This window comes from Solanum tuberosum, unplaced genomic scaffold, assembly GCF_000226075.1.
Source record: "Solanum tuberosum cultivar DM 1-3 516 R44 unplaced genomic scaffold, SolTub_3.0 scf00248, whole genome shotgun sequence".
Lineage (NCBI taxonomy): Eukaryota > Viridiplantae > Streptophyta > Magnoliopsida > Solanales > Solanaceae > Solanum > Solanum tuberosum.
In genome coordinates this window covers 245,387-258,585 of record NW_006239172.1, presented here as the reverse complement: position 1 = coordinate 258,585, position 13,199 = coordinate 245,387, and the positions used below count along the sequence as shown (strand labels likewise).

General features: G+C 29.1%; 2 protein-coding genes across 2 annotated transcripts; both read right to left on the bottom strand.

Annotated features, from left to right (window-relative positions):
- Positions 1–2,432: 2,432 nt before the first annotated feature.
- LOC102578914 (GDSL esterase/lipase At3g26430-like) lies at positions 2,433–5,209 on the bottom strand. Its single transcript, XM_006357532.2, has 5 exons — positions 4,845–5,209; positions 3,807–4,016; positions 3,554–3,723; positions 3,205–3,475; positions 2,433–2,867 (listed from the first exon to the last, which is right to left on the bottom strand). Exons 1-5 carry the CDS (start codon positions 5,065–5,067, stop codon positions 2,602–2,604), a joined length of 1,140 nt encoding a protein of 379 aa, XP_006357594.1. The 5' UTR covers positions 5,068–5,209; the 3' UTR covers positions 2,433–2,601.
- A 2,015-nt stretch (positions 5,210–7,224) lies between these two features.
- LOC102578574 (GDSL esterase/lipase At3g26430-like) lies at positions 7,225–10,898 on the bottom strand. The gene is made up of 5 exons (XM_006357531.2): positions 10,547–10,898; positions 8,513–8,722; positions 8,260–8,429; positions 7,769–8,039; positions 7,225–7,670 (listed from the first exon to the last, which is right to left on the bottom strand). The coding sequence occupies exons 1-5, from the start codon at positions 10,791–10,793 to the stop codon at positions 7,411–7,413; spliced, it is 1,158 nt and encodes a 385-aa protein (XP_006357593.1). The 5' UTR covers positions 10,794–10,898; the 3' UTR covers positions 7,225–7,410.
- Between the last annotated feature and the right edge of the window lie 2,301 nt (positions 10,899–13,199).

The following is a 13,199-nucleotide window of genomic DNA, read 5'->3' as shown; positions in this document are numbered from 1 at the left end:
TATAAAAAGTATAATATTAAAATATGATAATAAAAGGATAAATAAATTAGTTTTTTTTAGAAAATTATACTTAAAAAAAGGTAAAAAAAGGAATTTAAGGAAAAGTAATTATTAGAGTAAATAAAACGTTTATGGTAATAAGTAAAAGAGAGATAAATAAGATATTTTATTTTTAGAAAATTGTAGAAATAAAAAAGTATAATATTAAATTATAATTAAAAAAAAAAGGATAAATAAATCAGGATTTGTAGAAAAATATAAAAACAGAAGGTAAAAAGAGGAATTTAAGGATAAGTAATTAATTATAGTAATGGTGAAGAGAGATAAATATAATAAATTATAGTAATAATGAGGAGAGATAAATAAGATATTTTAAATATTTCTTTTTCTTCTTTTGGCAGATATTAGAGATCAAAAGAATTTAAAAAAAAAATCAAAAAATTGACAAAAAAAGATAAATGGTAATCCTGATCAAAGAGAGGTGCCACGTCAGACTTTTGTTATCCAGCTTTATATATATATATAGATTTTTTAATAGTTAGGTACTCTCTCTGTCCCTAATTATTTGTCTACTTTTAACTTGATACACATATTAATAAAACAATTATTAATATAGTAAGTTTACCATTTTACCCTTATCAATTATGATGTGGACAAATTAAAAATTAAAAATTTTCAAGTCTACCTTTTTAAAATTAATTAATTAAGGGTATAATAAATTTTTTAAAAATTATCTTTTTTTGATTTGTTAAAATGGACAAATAATTAAGAAAAAAAAAAAGGAAAAGTGGACAAGTCGACTTCCTTCATGTCAATTTATGTGATTATGTTAACTAGGCACGAAGTTTCAGATAGATTGAAACTTGTGAATCACATTTTTACTCTACTTATTGGTATTTGTAATGTTGACAAACCACGTCCTTCAATATATTGGTAGAGGAGTTGTCAAATCTGCTTGGCACATGTAGATAGATACTCACGTCTAGAGGTTGATCGCATGTTTGAGGCATTTGCCCCTTCAGCCTTTACTCACAAAAATTATTTCAAGGAGGGATCTCCCTTAATTACGAGTATAAATGATGTCTAGTGTCTACAATCAGGTTGGGTTGAGAGATCTGCCTTAACAACCTCAATGAATATCATTACCCTTCCTTAGAGCATGCAAACATTCCCAATTTACTATTTAAAAACAAATTTTACACTCAGGATCCTTCCCCACACGAATGTGGCAGCTCACGCGCATTCCCTATGTGATCTTGATAGTCATGCCCGCAATCGCGATGCACATGTGTGTGCTGCACCATCAACTGAAAAATCTGATGTTATTTGGCTTAGTTTTTGAAAATATATATATATTTCATGTCGCTCACTAATTGTTACCTTCAATATTTATTCTCAGTTCTTGTTCAGCTATTGATGTGATTACCTCCAGCCTCAGAAGAGATCTCTCCTTGTGTGAGTGCTCATTGGGGCTATTGTTTGTTGGGGAGATAGGCATACATACACTCCGCTACTACATCTTGCATACACGAGTCAATATGTGTAACGACTCTTTGTACTTAGAAAAGTATTTTTGTACTTTAACATAACTGAAGTGTAATTAGCTTCAACTTCATGAGTTATCAGCTTATAGTTTCAGTTATCAACTTATGTTTATTTTCAAACTTGATATGATTTTCATGTTTATTTGTGAAATGTACTTCCATGCTTATATGCCTTTATCACAGAAAGCCTTGCTCTGCCTATCTTCCTGTGGGATCCCACATTTAGTTTTATTAGTATGTGGGAATACCCCGTATACAGTTTTGTCTTCAATATTTGTAGAAACATTCAAGAATCAACCAACGGAAAATCCACAGCCCGGGTGACTCATAGCCTCCCTCTCGCCCAAAAAAATGCAATAGGATGAATCAAATCAATAAGCTTTTTGACTGATTCAGGGCGTTTGATTTGAATGATTTCAGGTAGATTTGATTGCACATATCTCAGATTCGCCTGGTAGATGCTTCTTGCAAGATATTCAAGATAGATGCTGAACAATAACAGTTTGTTCCTAATGAGGTTTGATGAGGCTGATACTTGTGTATAAATCCTTTAAAAAGCTAGCCAGTGTGCAACTATTTAAAGAGCTTTAGTTATTCAAATGAAGTTACAAATTGAAACAGGAGTTGGTTCATTTGCAGGTTGTGACAGTAAAATTGCAGAATAACACTGGTACATTTGTTCAAATTAGACTCTCACAAGCTCCAATAGTGATTTCATGCCTCACGTTACCATCTTTATACCTCCTTATTACATCCTTTAAAACCACGGACTTAAGAACTCAAGATGTTATTCCATATAAAACACGAAAATGCATGAAGCCAGAGCAGTCTCAAGGTGAATTGAATCGTCATAGTATTGAAAGAAAAAGTAAGGTGAAAAGTTGAACATTAGTATCCTCAAACCTTTTCTCAGCTATTAGTGAATGAATAAGGTTGTATTTCAGTCAAATGACACTCATGAAACTATATGTAGTTAATGAACCAGAGGAGATTATTCAATCCTATAAAAATCAAATAGGAAGGAAACATAAGACAGTATGTGAAAAGAGTACAAATTTCAATTGTTAACTCTGTTGCAGGCCAAATGCAAAGGAATTGGAGGATCTGAGAACGAGCCGTTAACAATCTGATCAAATATCCACTTATTAGCTGCTTCTGTGAAGTGAGTTCCATCCCAACTAACCCGAACTGATGGATCCTTGCATGAAGAAGCGATCACTATCTCTTTTCCATTCACCACTTTCTTGCTTCCACATTTTATGAATCTGTTGTAATTGTACTTCCCACCATGACCACAACAAGCTAGGAATGGGTTCTCAAATCCTGTCATTTCACATAGAACCTTTAAATATACATTTCTAGTTACTCCCTCCGTCTCAATTCGTTATTCGTTTGTCTGGTTTTGACTTGACACGGAGTTTAAAAAAGTAAAGAAGACTTTTAAATCTTGTGGTCTTGAAATAAAGATACATAAAATGTAACAAAATGTCCTTTAATCTTGTGGTCTTAAACATGACGCATAACTTATGAAAATTTTGATCCAAGAATAACTACTGCAAGTCTTTTCTCTACATAAGACTTCAAAATCTAGAAGCTAATGCCATGTAAAAGATTAAAATAAATTCAAGTTCAAGATAAAAATGTTAGATCATAAGATTACCTAGCTTCTTTGCATGACCGATGAGCGAATATTTAACCGAGTAGACATCAACATAAGTGAATGCAGCTAAAGGAAGTTCTTTCCTGAGCTGAACAACAGTTTTCTTCAACAGAAGGTTGAAGTACTTTGACACTTCATTGAAGGGATTAGCACAACCATACTTATCGACTTGTGCTGCTGTGATCATAAAGCGATCCATAACGTATGGTAAACAACCTACTGGTCCAGTGTTGTGAATCCAAAATGATCTACCGCCTCTTGCATATACTTTCTGCATTTATAGAAAATGAACAAAACTCGTAGAGAAAATAAGTAGATAACTAATATAGATTGGTTTACTTTTACTGACCTTTATAACATTGGATAACTGAGAGAGCAAATCAGGAACATAAGCCTTTACTTGATCAGTGGACATATTAAGCTTGTAGCCAGCAGTGAGATCATTTTGTCCGATATCAAACGTGTACAATGCTTGAGAAAAGTCTTCCTCCTTGGGAAGCAATTGGCCAAAGATATTTCCTGTGAAGAACAACAAAACTCTAGCCTGTTCCAAAATAAAAGCATACTATTTTCATCTGCAGTATACGCAATAAAGCTAGTACCTTTCTGGCGAATTATCTGAGATCTTGTATGAAAATCTGAGAACTGAACACCTTGTACGTCCAGTGAAATTGGACTGTATCCACTCTGGCCCATGGTTGTGTTTTGAGGTCTAATTGTTGATCCTGCTGTGGCAAAATTAGCTCCATGGCTGAAGTTGGAACCAATCGAATCAAGAAACGCGCTAAGATAAGGCAAATCTAAGCCTTCAGCTGGCAATTCAAAAATCAGGAACACAAAAAAAACATCAGAAGCTGATCAAACAAATCATAACAAGAAAAGAAAAACCTGTCCTCTGTCTCAAGGTTGAGTTAGGTATAACAAAAAATCTTTCCTAGTAACCAAACACCTTAATATATTTTTCGAGGAAAACATTTTCCACCAAAAGAGAAAAAAATGTAGGAGCTGGGGTTTTAACCTGTGCGCTCCAAAGGGTAGCGATTGCGGGTTTTCCTTGTCATAAAAATAAAATGACTACCCTTACTTTTTCGGGGAGAGTCATTTTCCTCCTCAGTTATCTCAACTCTTAACTTCATATCGCCTCTTACACAAATATTTAGACATTATAATCAATCTCTAATACTCAAACATTTCATCAAGGCAATATCCTGTTTGCTAATTATCATTATTCATCTTTAAACTTTTTGACTATCTGATCAAACACTGGAAAATAGGTTTTGGAAAATGAAATCATACCAAACGCAAGAACTAAGGCATTCGTTGCAGTTGGTTGTTAATAAAATAGGAAACATAATCGAAGAAGAAATGACTTTGAAGTGTAGTAAATCAACTTTCCCCCAAAAAAAAATAAAAAAATAGCCCGTATACAGATTGGGAAAAATACAAGACAAGCAATTCCCTTTAGGAGGGATACAACAAAGTTCATATATGTTTATACCTACATATTTTCCTTGAGGAGTGTTCATATATTAATAAAACTTAAAAAATGACCAGTTATTTCACAAACACATGTTTCTATTCAATTTAAGGGTACAAACTATGTAACAATCCATTAGTAATAAGAGGAGATTTTAGATTACCAATGAAATCAATAAGGAGACGACCATCGGAGAATCGACCAGCAGGGGCATGAAAGGAAGTTACACCATTGGGATAAGGAGCTTGTCCAAATGCTGCTGAAAGGCCACCAGTATCTGAGTTTGAGTCACCAAAGTTGAAAATGGCTGCAAAATTGCAATTGCCTACGATTTGGGTTGGCACTAAACACAAAAATACAATCAAGATTTGTGTTACCATGGTCATCACTCATCACAAATATTCTGTTACATTAGATGCCAAACATATAAAAGGTTTTTTTTATTTTTATTGATCGTTCCATTTTTCAAGATTGAGACTAATTTGTAGTCTTTTTTTAATTATTGCTTGAAAGACTATCTGATTCTACTAAATTTAAGGAAATGGTGACTTGATTTTAAAAAAAATTTAAATTGACATAATCTATGTACATGGGATTCGACCTGTACTAACCTAGTTACCTACTATTTAAATTGACCATATGGTCCTCAAATTATATAGTCAATTTTGATATGTTATTTACTAACATATTTTAATGGAATATATAGAGTCTGTTTGGCATTACTGTTAAAAATTAGAAGTTTTTTTTTTTTTAAATGGCTTTTTTTAAAAGTGATTTTGAAAAATAATAATTTGTGTTTGGCTAATTCATTTGCAAAGTGTTTTTGATAAGCAAATCGTGTTTGACTAATCTTTTTTAAAAAGTGTATTTTGAAAAAATAATTAATTTGTGTTTGGCTAATTCATTTGCAAAGTGTTTTTGATAAGCAAATCGTGTTTGACTAATCTTTTTTAAAAAGTGTTTTTGAGAGTACTGAAATACGTTCGTATCGCCAGAAAAGCCAAGGGGTCAACAAGTCAAGTTTTACTACAATTACTTGAAATGCGTTTGAATAACATCTTTTTTCTTCGATTGGGTCAAATTACGAAAAAAGTAAGTATCAATGTACTTTTAATATTAAGATTATTTTATAGAGAGATACTATTTTAAATATCTATTAGATTTTAAAAAAAAATTAAATATGCATATTCAAATTTTCAATCAACATTATACATAAATACAAAAATCAATTAATTAAATATTAATGTAATATTAACATGATGATTTAAATATAATTTAAAATATCAAGAAAAATAAATTTAAAAACTATTCCACAAATTAAACCACTATATAAGAAAAATTTACCACAAAATAAATAAAGTTCTTCATAATTTTAATCCTACAAAAATGTTGTTGTTACATTTATTTCTGATTCGGTAAAATAAAGCGTAAAATAATATATAAAATATAAAATAATAATAGTATATAAACATAAAATAAAATTAAAAATTATTATATAAAAATAAAAAATAAAATTCTTGTATGAAACTTAATCAAATTTATGATATATGTTAATTAATTAATAAGGGATATATTAGTAAATATGTATATATGGGAGGGATATTTTAGTCTTCCAGAAAATAATTTTCTGCTTCTGCTTTTTTATAAGAAGCAAAAAATTTTAGCTTCTTTCAACAGCAGAAAAACTGCTTCTGCTTCCATTTAAAAGCAATTTTGAGAAATTGTCAAACACTATTTTTTTTTCAAAAAAAGTGCTTTTATCGAGAAAAAAACAACACTTTTGGCATCCCAATAGCAATGTCAAACAAGCTCATAGTTTTGTACAAATTTACTACTCATTATTTTTGTGTTTTTTATAAAAGATTTTTATTTTTATATATAAAAAATTAAAAAGAATAGTATTTTATTCTATTCAATTCGTAAGTTATTTTATTCTCGAAATAAGGTTAGTTTGTGAAACAAGACTTATCTATATCAACGAGAGTTTATAAAAAAAAATTGAAAAAAAAGGCAAACAAAATGATATTGAATGTCAACACAACTTTACTTCCGTCGTTCAATAAATTATTTTTCAGCGACTCAATTTTATAGTTGAAAATGAAAATAACAACAAAAAATCAAGAGACTAAAAGCAACCTAGCAAGTCATGATTTTCGTTTGTGGTCCTTTTTTTTGCAATATTTTTTTTTTAGTAGAAGATCCTCTTTTGACTTAGAGATCTTTTAGATCACCGTCTAAAAAGATGTTATGAGAAAATATTTAAATCACAATCTAAATTTTTTTGGTAAGTTTATTGAATTTTGATAATTTATCGTGTATATTGAATTTTATTTTTTATCAATAAAATTACTCAACTTAAGATGATAACTCAATTACGTTTGACAAAATAATTTATTTTATATTCCATATAAACACGGACACCACAACTAAACAATTTTTTTTTAAAAAAATACTACGTGGAGTCTACCGTTGAGAGTAATTTATCAAGAATTATATTTGCACAAATTTTTAACAAAATCTAACTAATGATACAAAAAGGTACATTTGCATAAATCGAAATCGGTTTATTAGAATCAAAGTAAGATTCTTACTTGAAATTGAAATATTATTTAGTTCCTAGATCTAATCTAATAATACACCAACAAAATAACTCAATATCCATTTGATCTAGGATTTTTTTATCCATAAAGCTAAAAAGTGGTTAACTAATTTATCCAATTGGTACAATCTTATTTTTTATGACATGCCATATTCAAGGGAAGTGGAGGGTCTGAATATAAACCATTCACAATTTGTTCAAACACCCATTTATTAGCAGCCTCTGTGAAATGTACACCATCCCAATTTATTCTTTCTGATGGATTTTTGCATGATTTTCCCAATATTACTTCTTTGCCTTTCACCTTTATCTTGCTTCCACATCCATGATTTATGTTGAAGTTGTACTTCCCTCCATGCCCACAACAAGCTTGTAATGGATGCTCAAACCCTATAAACTCACCAACCAGGGGTAAATTAATTACGGGTTCAACAGAATTCAATAATTTGCATACAAGAGATCATGAGATGTACGATTAGTTTACATACCATGCTTGTTAGCGCGATAGATGAGTTCATACTTGACGGAATAGACATCAACATAGGTAAGAGCAGCTAATGGAAGATCCTTTCTTAGCTGAATCACTGCTTCCTTCAACTTAGCATTGAAATATTGAGCCACTTCATTGAAAGGAGAAGCACAACCTGCCTTATCAACTTGCCCTGCTGTTATTAACAGACGATCTAATACGTATGGTAGACAACCAACTGGACCTGTGTTATGTATCCAAAAATATCTACCACCACGACTGTATATACCCTGTGAGTGACCAATGAAAAACCGTTATGATAACTTGACAATTTTAATTTGGAAGCTCAACATTGGGTGAGATGAATACTGCTCTGATACCAGGTAAAATTAGATTTTGGACCTAAGTTATAGTCACGCCCCAAAAGCCAGCTCAAAAGGAGAGGATTGTTTAAGCCTTATAAAGAGACCACTCATCTTATTATACAGTTAAGTTATGAGGTAAATGTACCTTAATAACGGTTTTGAATTGATCGATCACATCAGGAACATAAGCTCTAACTTGATCAGTGGACATGTTATTGAAGTAACCAGCAGTTAAATCATTTTGTCCAATGTCAAATGTGTATAACCCCTCAGAAAAATGTTTCTCCTTAGGCATCAACTTACTAAACACATCCCCTGTACACATTATTATAAAAAAAATAATCAGAAACAAGAATATTAGACTACAGAACAAAGTATGAACTATAGATTTTTATTACCTTTGTTACGAATAATCTGAGACCTGTGAAGGAAATCGTTGAATTCGTAACTCTGAACGTTTAATGAAATGGGGCTAAAACCACTTTGATGAAGAGTTGTGTTTTGTGGTCTGATTGTTGAACCAGCTGTGGCAAAGTTTGCTCCATGACTGAAATTTGAACCCAATGCATCTAAGAATGCACTTAGATGTGGTATTCCTAAGCTTTCAGCTGAAAAAATCCACATCAATATTGCTTAGTATATAGTTTTTTTTAACATATAAGTGGAACTAGTAAACCAAGAGTAGAAAACTTTCTATAGCAACTTAATTTTTAACTTTCAAGAGAAGTTACTTTTTTTTTTTTTTGTCAAGAGAAGTTACTTTTAAGAACGAAGAGTAATATATAGTTAGAAGGTTCTACTAACTAAATAAAATGAAAATAAGTATAATGGAAATAAAATTATGGATTTCAGTCGATGAATCTTGCAATGAGATATGCCCTACAATAAACCAATAAACAAATCAAATTAGGCGATTCGACCAAAATGAATTCTTGTTTTGACTAAATAGTTATGGATGACTTGACAATTCCAATTCGAATCAAGAAAAAATATTATTCAAAATATTTTATCAATTGAACATGAATTTTTTTTAAAAAAATGTTCATCTATACCAAACACGTCCAGTATCAAAACTAGTTATAGTTACAAAAATAATTTTTAGCGATAATAAATATATACATTAATAAAGAGTTGGTTTACAATGAGTAATAATTGTTGCTACAAATGCTCCCTCTGTCCAACAATAGTTATTCACTATTGACTTTACACACTACTTAAAAAACTATAAATAGAAGTGTAATTTTACTATATCACCCTTTGAATATAATAGATACAATGTCTTGAAAAATGTAATAGGAAAATGAATATAATTAATAATAAGGGTAAATTAGGAACTAAGTGTAAAACTATTCATCGATTACATAAAGTGGACAAGTATTGTTGGACATCTCAAAATAATATAATGAACAACTATTATTAGACGAAGGAAGTATATAGTTGATAGCAATTAAATTATTGTTATTAACTAATGCTAAATATCATTTTTGACATAGTGTTATTATGTTTTAATGCTACATCTGTTTTTCTAAAAATAAAAACAAATTTTACTCAAAAAAGCTCAAAATAACCCCCCTCCCCACCCCACCCCACCCCACCCCAAAAAATAAGGCTCTTAAATCAAATCCACACACTCATCACAAGAAAGATTCAGTTTGATTTAACATTACAATTCAAATACATGAGAAGCTATTAGCGTCGGTGGATTCTTAATTCAGCCTTTGAAATAAACCTGCCTAATACAAACAAAAAAATGTCACATTTTACCTTCCCCACCGCTACTCTGACTACAATTTTAATGGTTCGACCGCAGTTTGAGATTTAAAAATTAAAAATATCTAAAAGTATTATTCTTCTGTAATAGATTTTAGAAATGATGAATTTGAATTAATCGAATTCTTATATAAAACAAAAAAACTCACTCTAAACGTTAAGAGCAATACAAGTTTCTAAAGATGATTTCACTCTTGCAAGAATATTATTTTTTTAATTTTAATTTATATGATATAGTTAAAATTTGGAGAGTTAAATTTTAAGCTATTATCATGAATTTTGACATAATTTTTTTCCATTTTTAACTAAAAAATTTATATAATCTAAAAATTAAGTAAAGAATATACTATAAACTATAGTAAATAAAAATTTAAAATATTTAATAATCATTTAGAAAAAATTGGTAAAAGACATTTAATTGATTTTCGCAATTCCAAGCATAACATAAAATAGTAAGAAGAACTTCATAGTAAAATAGTTTTAAAGAAAAACTTTAATTTGTTTGTAATTAGTCATCAATATTGAGAAATAACAATTTCAGTGAAATCTGAAAAAGATGTAATGCACTATCTTTTAAAATTAAAAAGAGTATTTTTAAAAAACGTTCAAGCATATCAAAACAATAATCAACATTGAGATTTAAGTGAGATTATAATAATTACCAATGAAATCAATAACAAGACGACCATCACAGTACCGTCCGGCAGGGGCACCAAAATATGTCTCTCCGGCGGGTGGACCAGCCTGACCAAATGCCGCCGACAATCCACCGGTGTCGGAGTTTGAGTCGCCGAAGTTGAAAACCGCCGGAAAATCACACGGTGACTTGCTCTTAGCAGCAATTGAAAATGGAAATACAATTAGCAACACTAGAAGAACCACATTTTTTGAGTAATTAGTAAGCTCCATAAGAGAAATTATATATATTATATTCTATAAAACAAAGAAGAAGAAAAAAGTTGAAGTTATTAAATGGATATGATGAGATTATCATTATTCATATATATGAAGGGGAAAAAGCTAAAGAAAAATAAAATGACGTGGGTCGAGTACTATGGTTTAATTTTATGTAAAATTTTTTTAGATAAAGCTACTTCATATTTGTTGTTGATAAAAAATGATAAATATCATGTAAAATTAATTAAGACAAGTGCAAATTGTTACTAATAAAAGGTGATAAATATATAAATGGACCTAAATACTAAAGTTATTATTTTGTTGCTGATAGAAGGCGATAATTATCAAATAAAATCAGTATGATATATGCAAGTTGATCTAAACACTCCATCTGTCCCTAATTATTTGTTCATTTTTGAATTGACACACCTATTAAGAAAATAAAGATTGACATAATGAGTTTATCATTTTACCCTTATTAATTATGAAGTGGATGAATTAAAAATTTAACATTTTCAAAATGTTCTACCTTTTTCAAAGTAATTAATTGAGAGTATAATATGTAAAAAAATAAATTGTTCTTTCTTGATTTATCAAAATTGACAAATAAAAAAAGACAAATAAAAAGAAATTAGACAAGTAATTAGTGGAGGAAATACTAAAGTTATAAAAATGAACACATAGAAAATAACGATAAATAGATAAATATGATGAGGTTATTATGGAAAAGAACTATTGTAGGGCTTCAAGTTCACGAGGTTTGAGATTATTATGATAGGACAAATTTGGTCAGGTTAGAATTAGTGTAGTACTTGCCTTTTACCACTTTGAATATGTTAAAAAAAGGATTATTTTTTTATAAAAAAATAGCTAACATTAGATTTTAATTAACAATTCTTAACTATATTTTCAATATTTATAATTTGCAGTTATATTTTTAGTTTGCTATTTGTTATATCCAATTATATTTTTTTGTGATTTTCTACAAAAATACAAATTTATTAAATTAAGTAAAAGATGTATGAATTAAAATAAATTACTCCTTAAAAATATTCTTATTTCAAATTGGACTCTAAAATGTATATGTTTCATTGATATTCTGAAGAATTCAAAATCTAAATATAAAATCTGTCAAATTTCTTTTATTCATTTTGTGTCATCGTTGTATTACTTGTATTCAAATGTTACCAAATTTCTTGTATCTTCATTTTTATTCTAACACGTTGTTATATTCGTGTGTGATCATAAATATTGATAATTTTTCTTATATTCAATACCAATAAGCTAAGTATGTATTCAATTTTCTTATTATATTCATTTATGGTCAATGTATATTGTTTTCATTTTTGTTCGTAAAAAATTATCAAGTCTTTTTATATATCTAATGCATTAAAATCTCTTGATGTATTTATTTGCGTGTGATTTTATTATTTTCATTTGAGTCAAACGTGTTGTTGTATTCGTAAAAATTATCAAATTTCTTTTAATACCTAAATGTAAAATGCATATAAATATAATTATTTAACAGCTGAATCCAAATACAAGAAAATATAAAAATTCTAACTCTTGAAAAGTATACACATGTGGAATGTAGTTAGTACTTATCATTCAGTTCAAAAAACATATGAATACAATACAAAATATATATTTGGTACTTATCTTTCAACACAAACACATAAGAATACAAAATACAAAATTTGATGCAAATATAAATATTTAACAATTTAAGGGCTTTATAACTATTGAAGTGCATTTGGTACTTGCCTTTCAATAGGAAAATCATATGAATACAAATGCATAACAAGAAACAATACAATTGAATACATTGACATAAAAAATATAACGATCAACTGATACACTTGAATATATTGATATAAATGTATCAGTTGAATAGTTAATACATTGATAACAATTGAATATGTTGATACAAAAGTATACCACCAAAAAAATACAGTTGATTATATTTAAACCATCTTCAATTGGTCTATTCTCAATATACTCAATTCCTTATGCTTGCTTAAGAATTCAATCCAATATCTTTGATAAACATTGATTAGTAATTGATTCTAAATATAATTTGTATACACATTTAATGAATATTTTTAATACATATATAAAATACTATATTAAAATTTACGAAATACGATTATAACTACTACTTGCGTAAGATGTGATTGGGTGACAAGTGATTATCATAGGGTGAGATAAGCTTATTGATATTTGTTATCTCTATTTCTAGAATTGTAAACCTAACGAATCAAAAAATAGCAAGACAAAAAGCGATTAACTGCAACAAACTAAACACACTCAAAACACAGCAAGCAAAAAAGCGAAAAAAAATTAATAATTTTATTAAACTCGATAACTATGATTAAAAATGCATGTTTTGCCTCTCCTTTGTAGATCGCTCCGCACGAA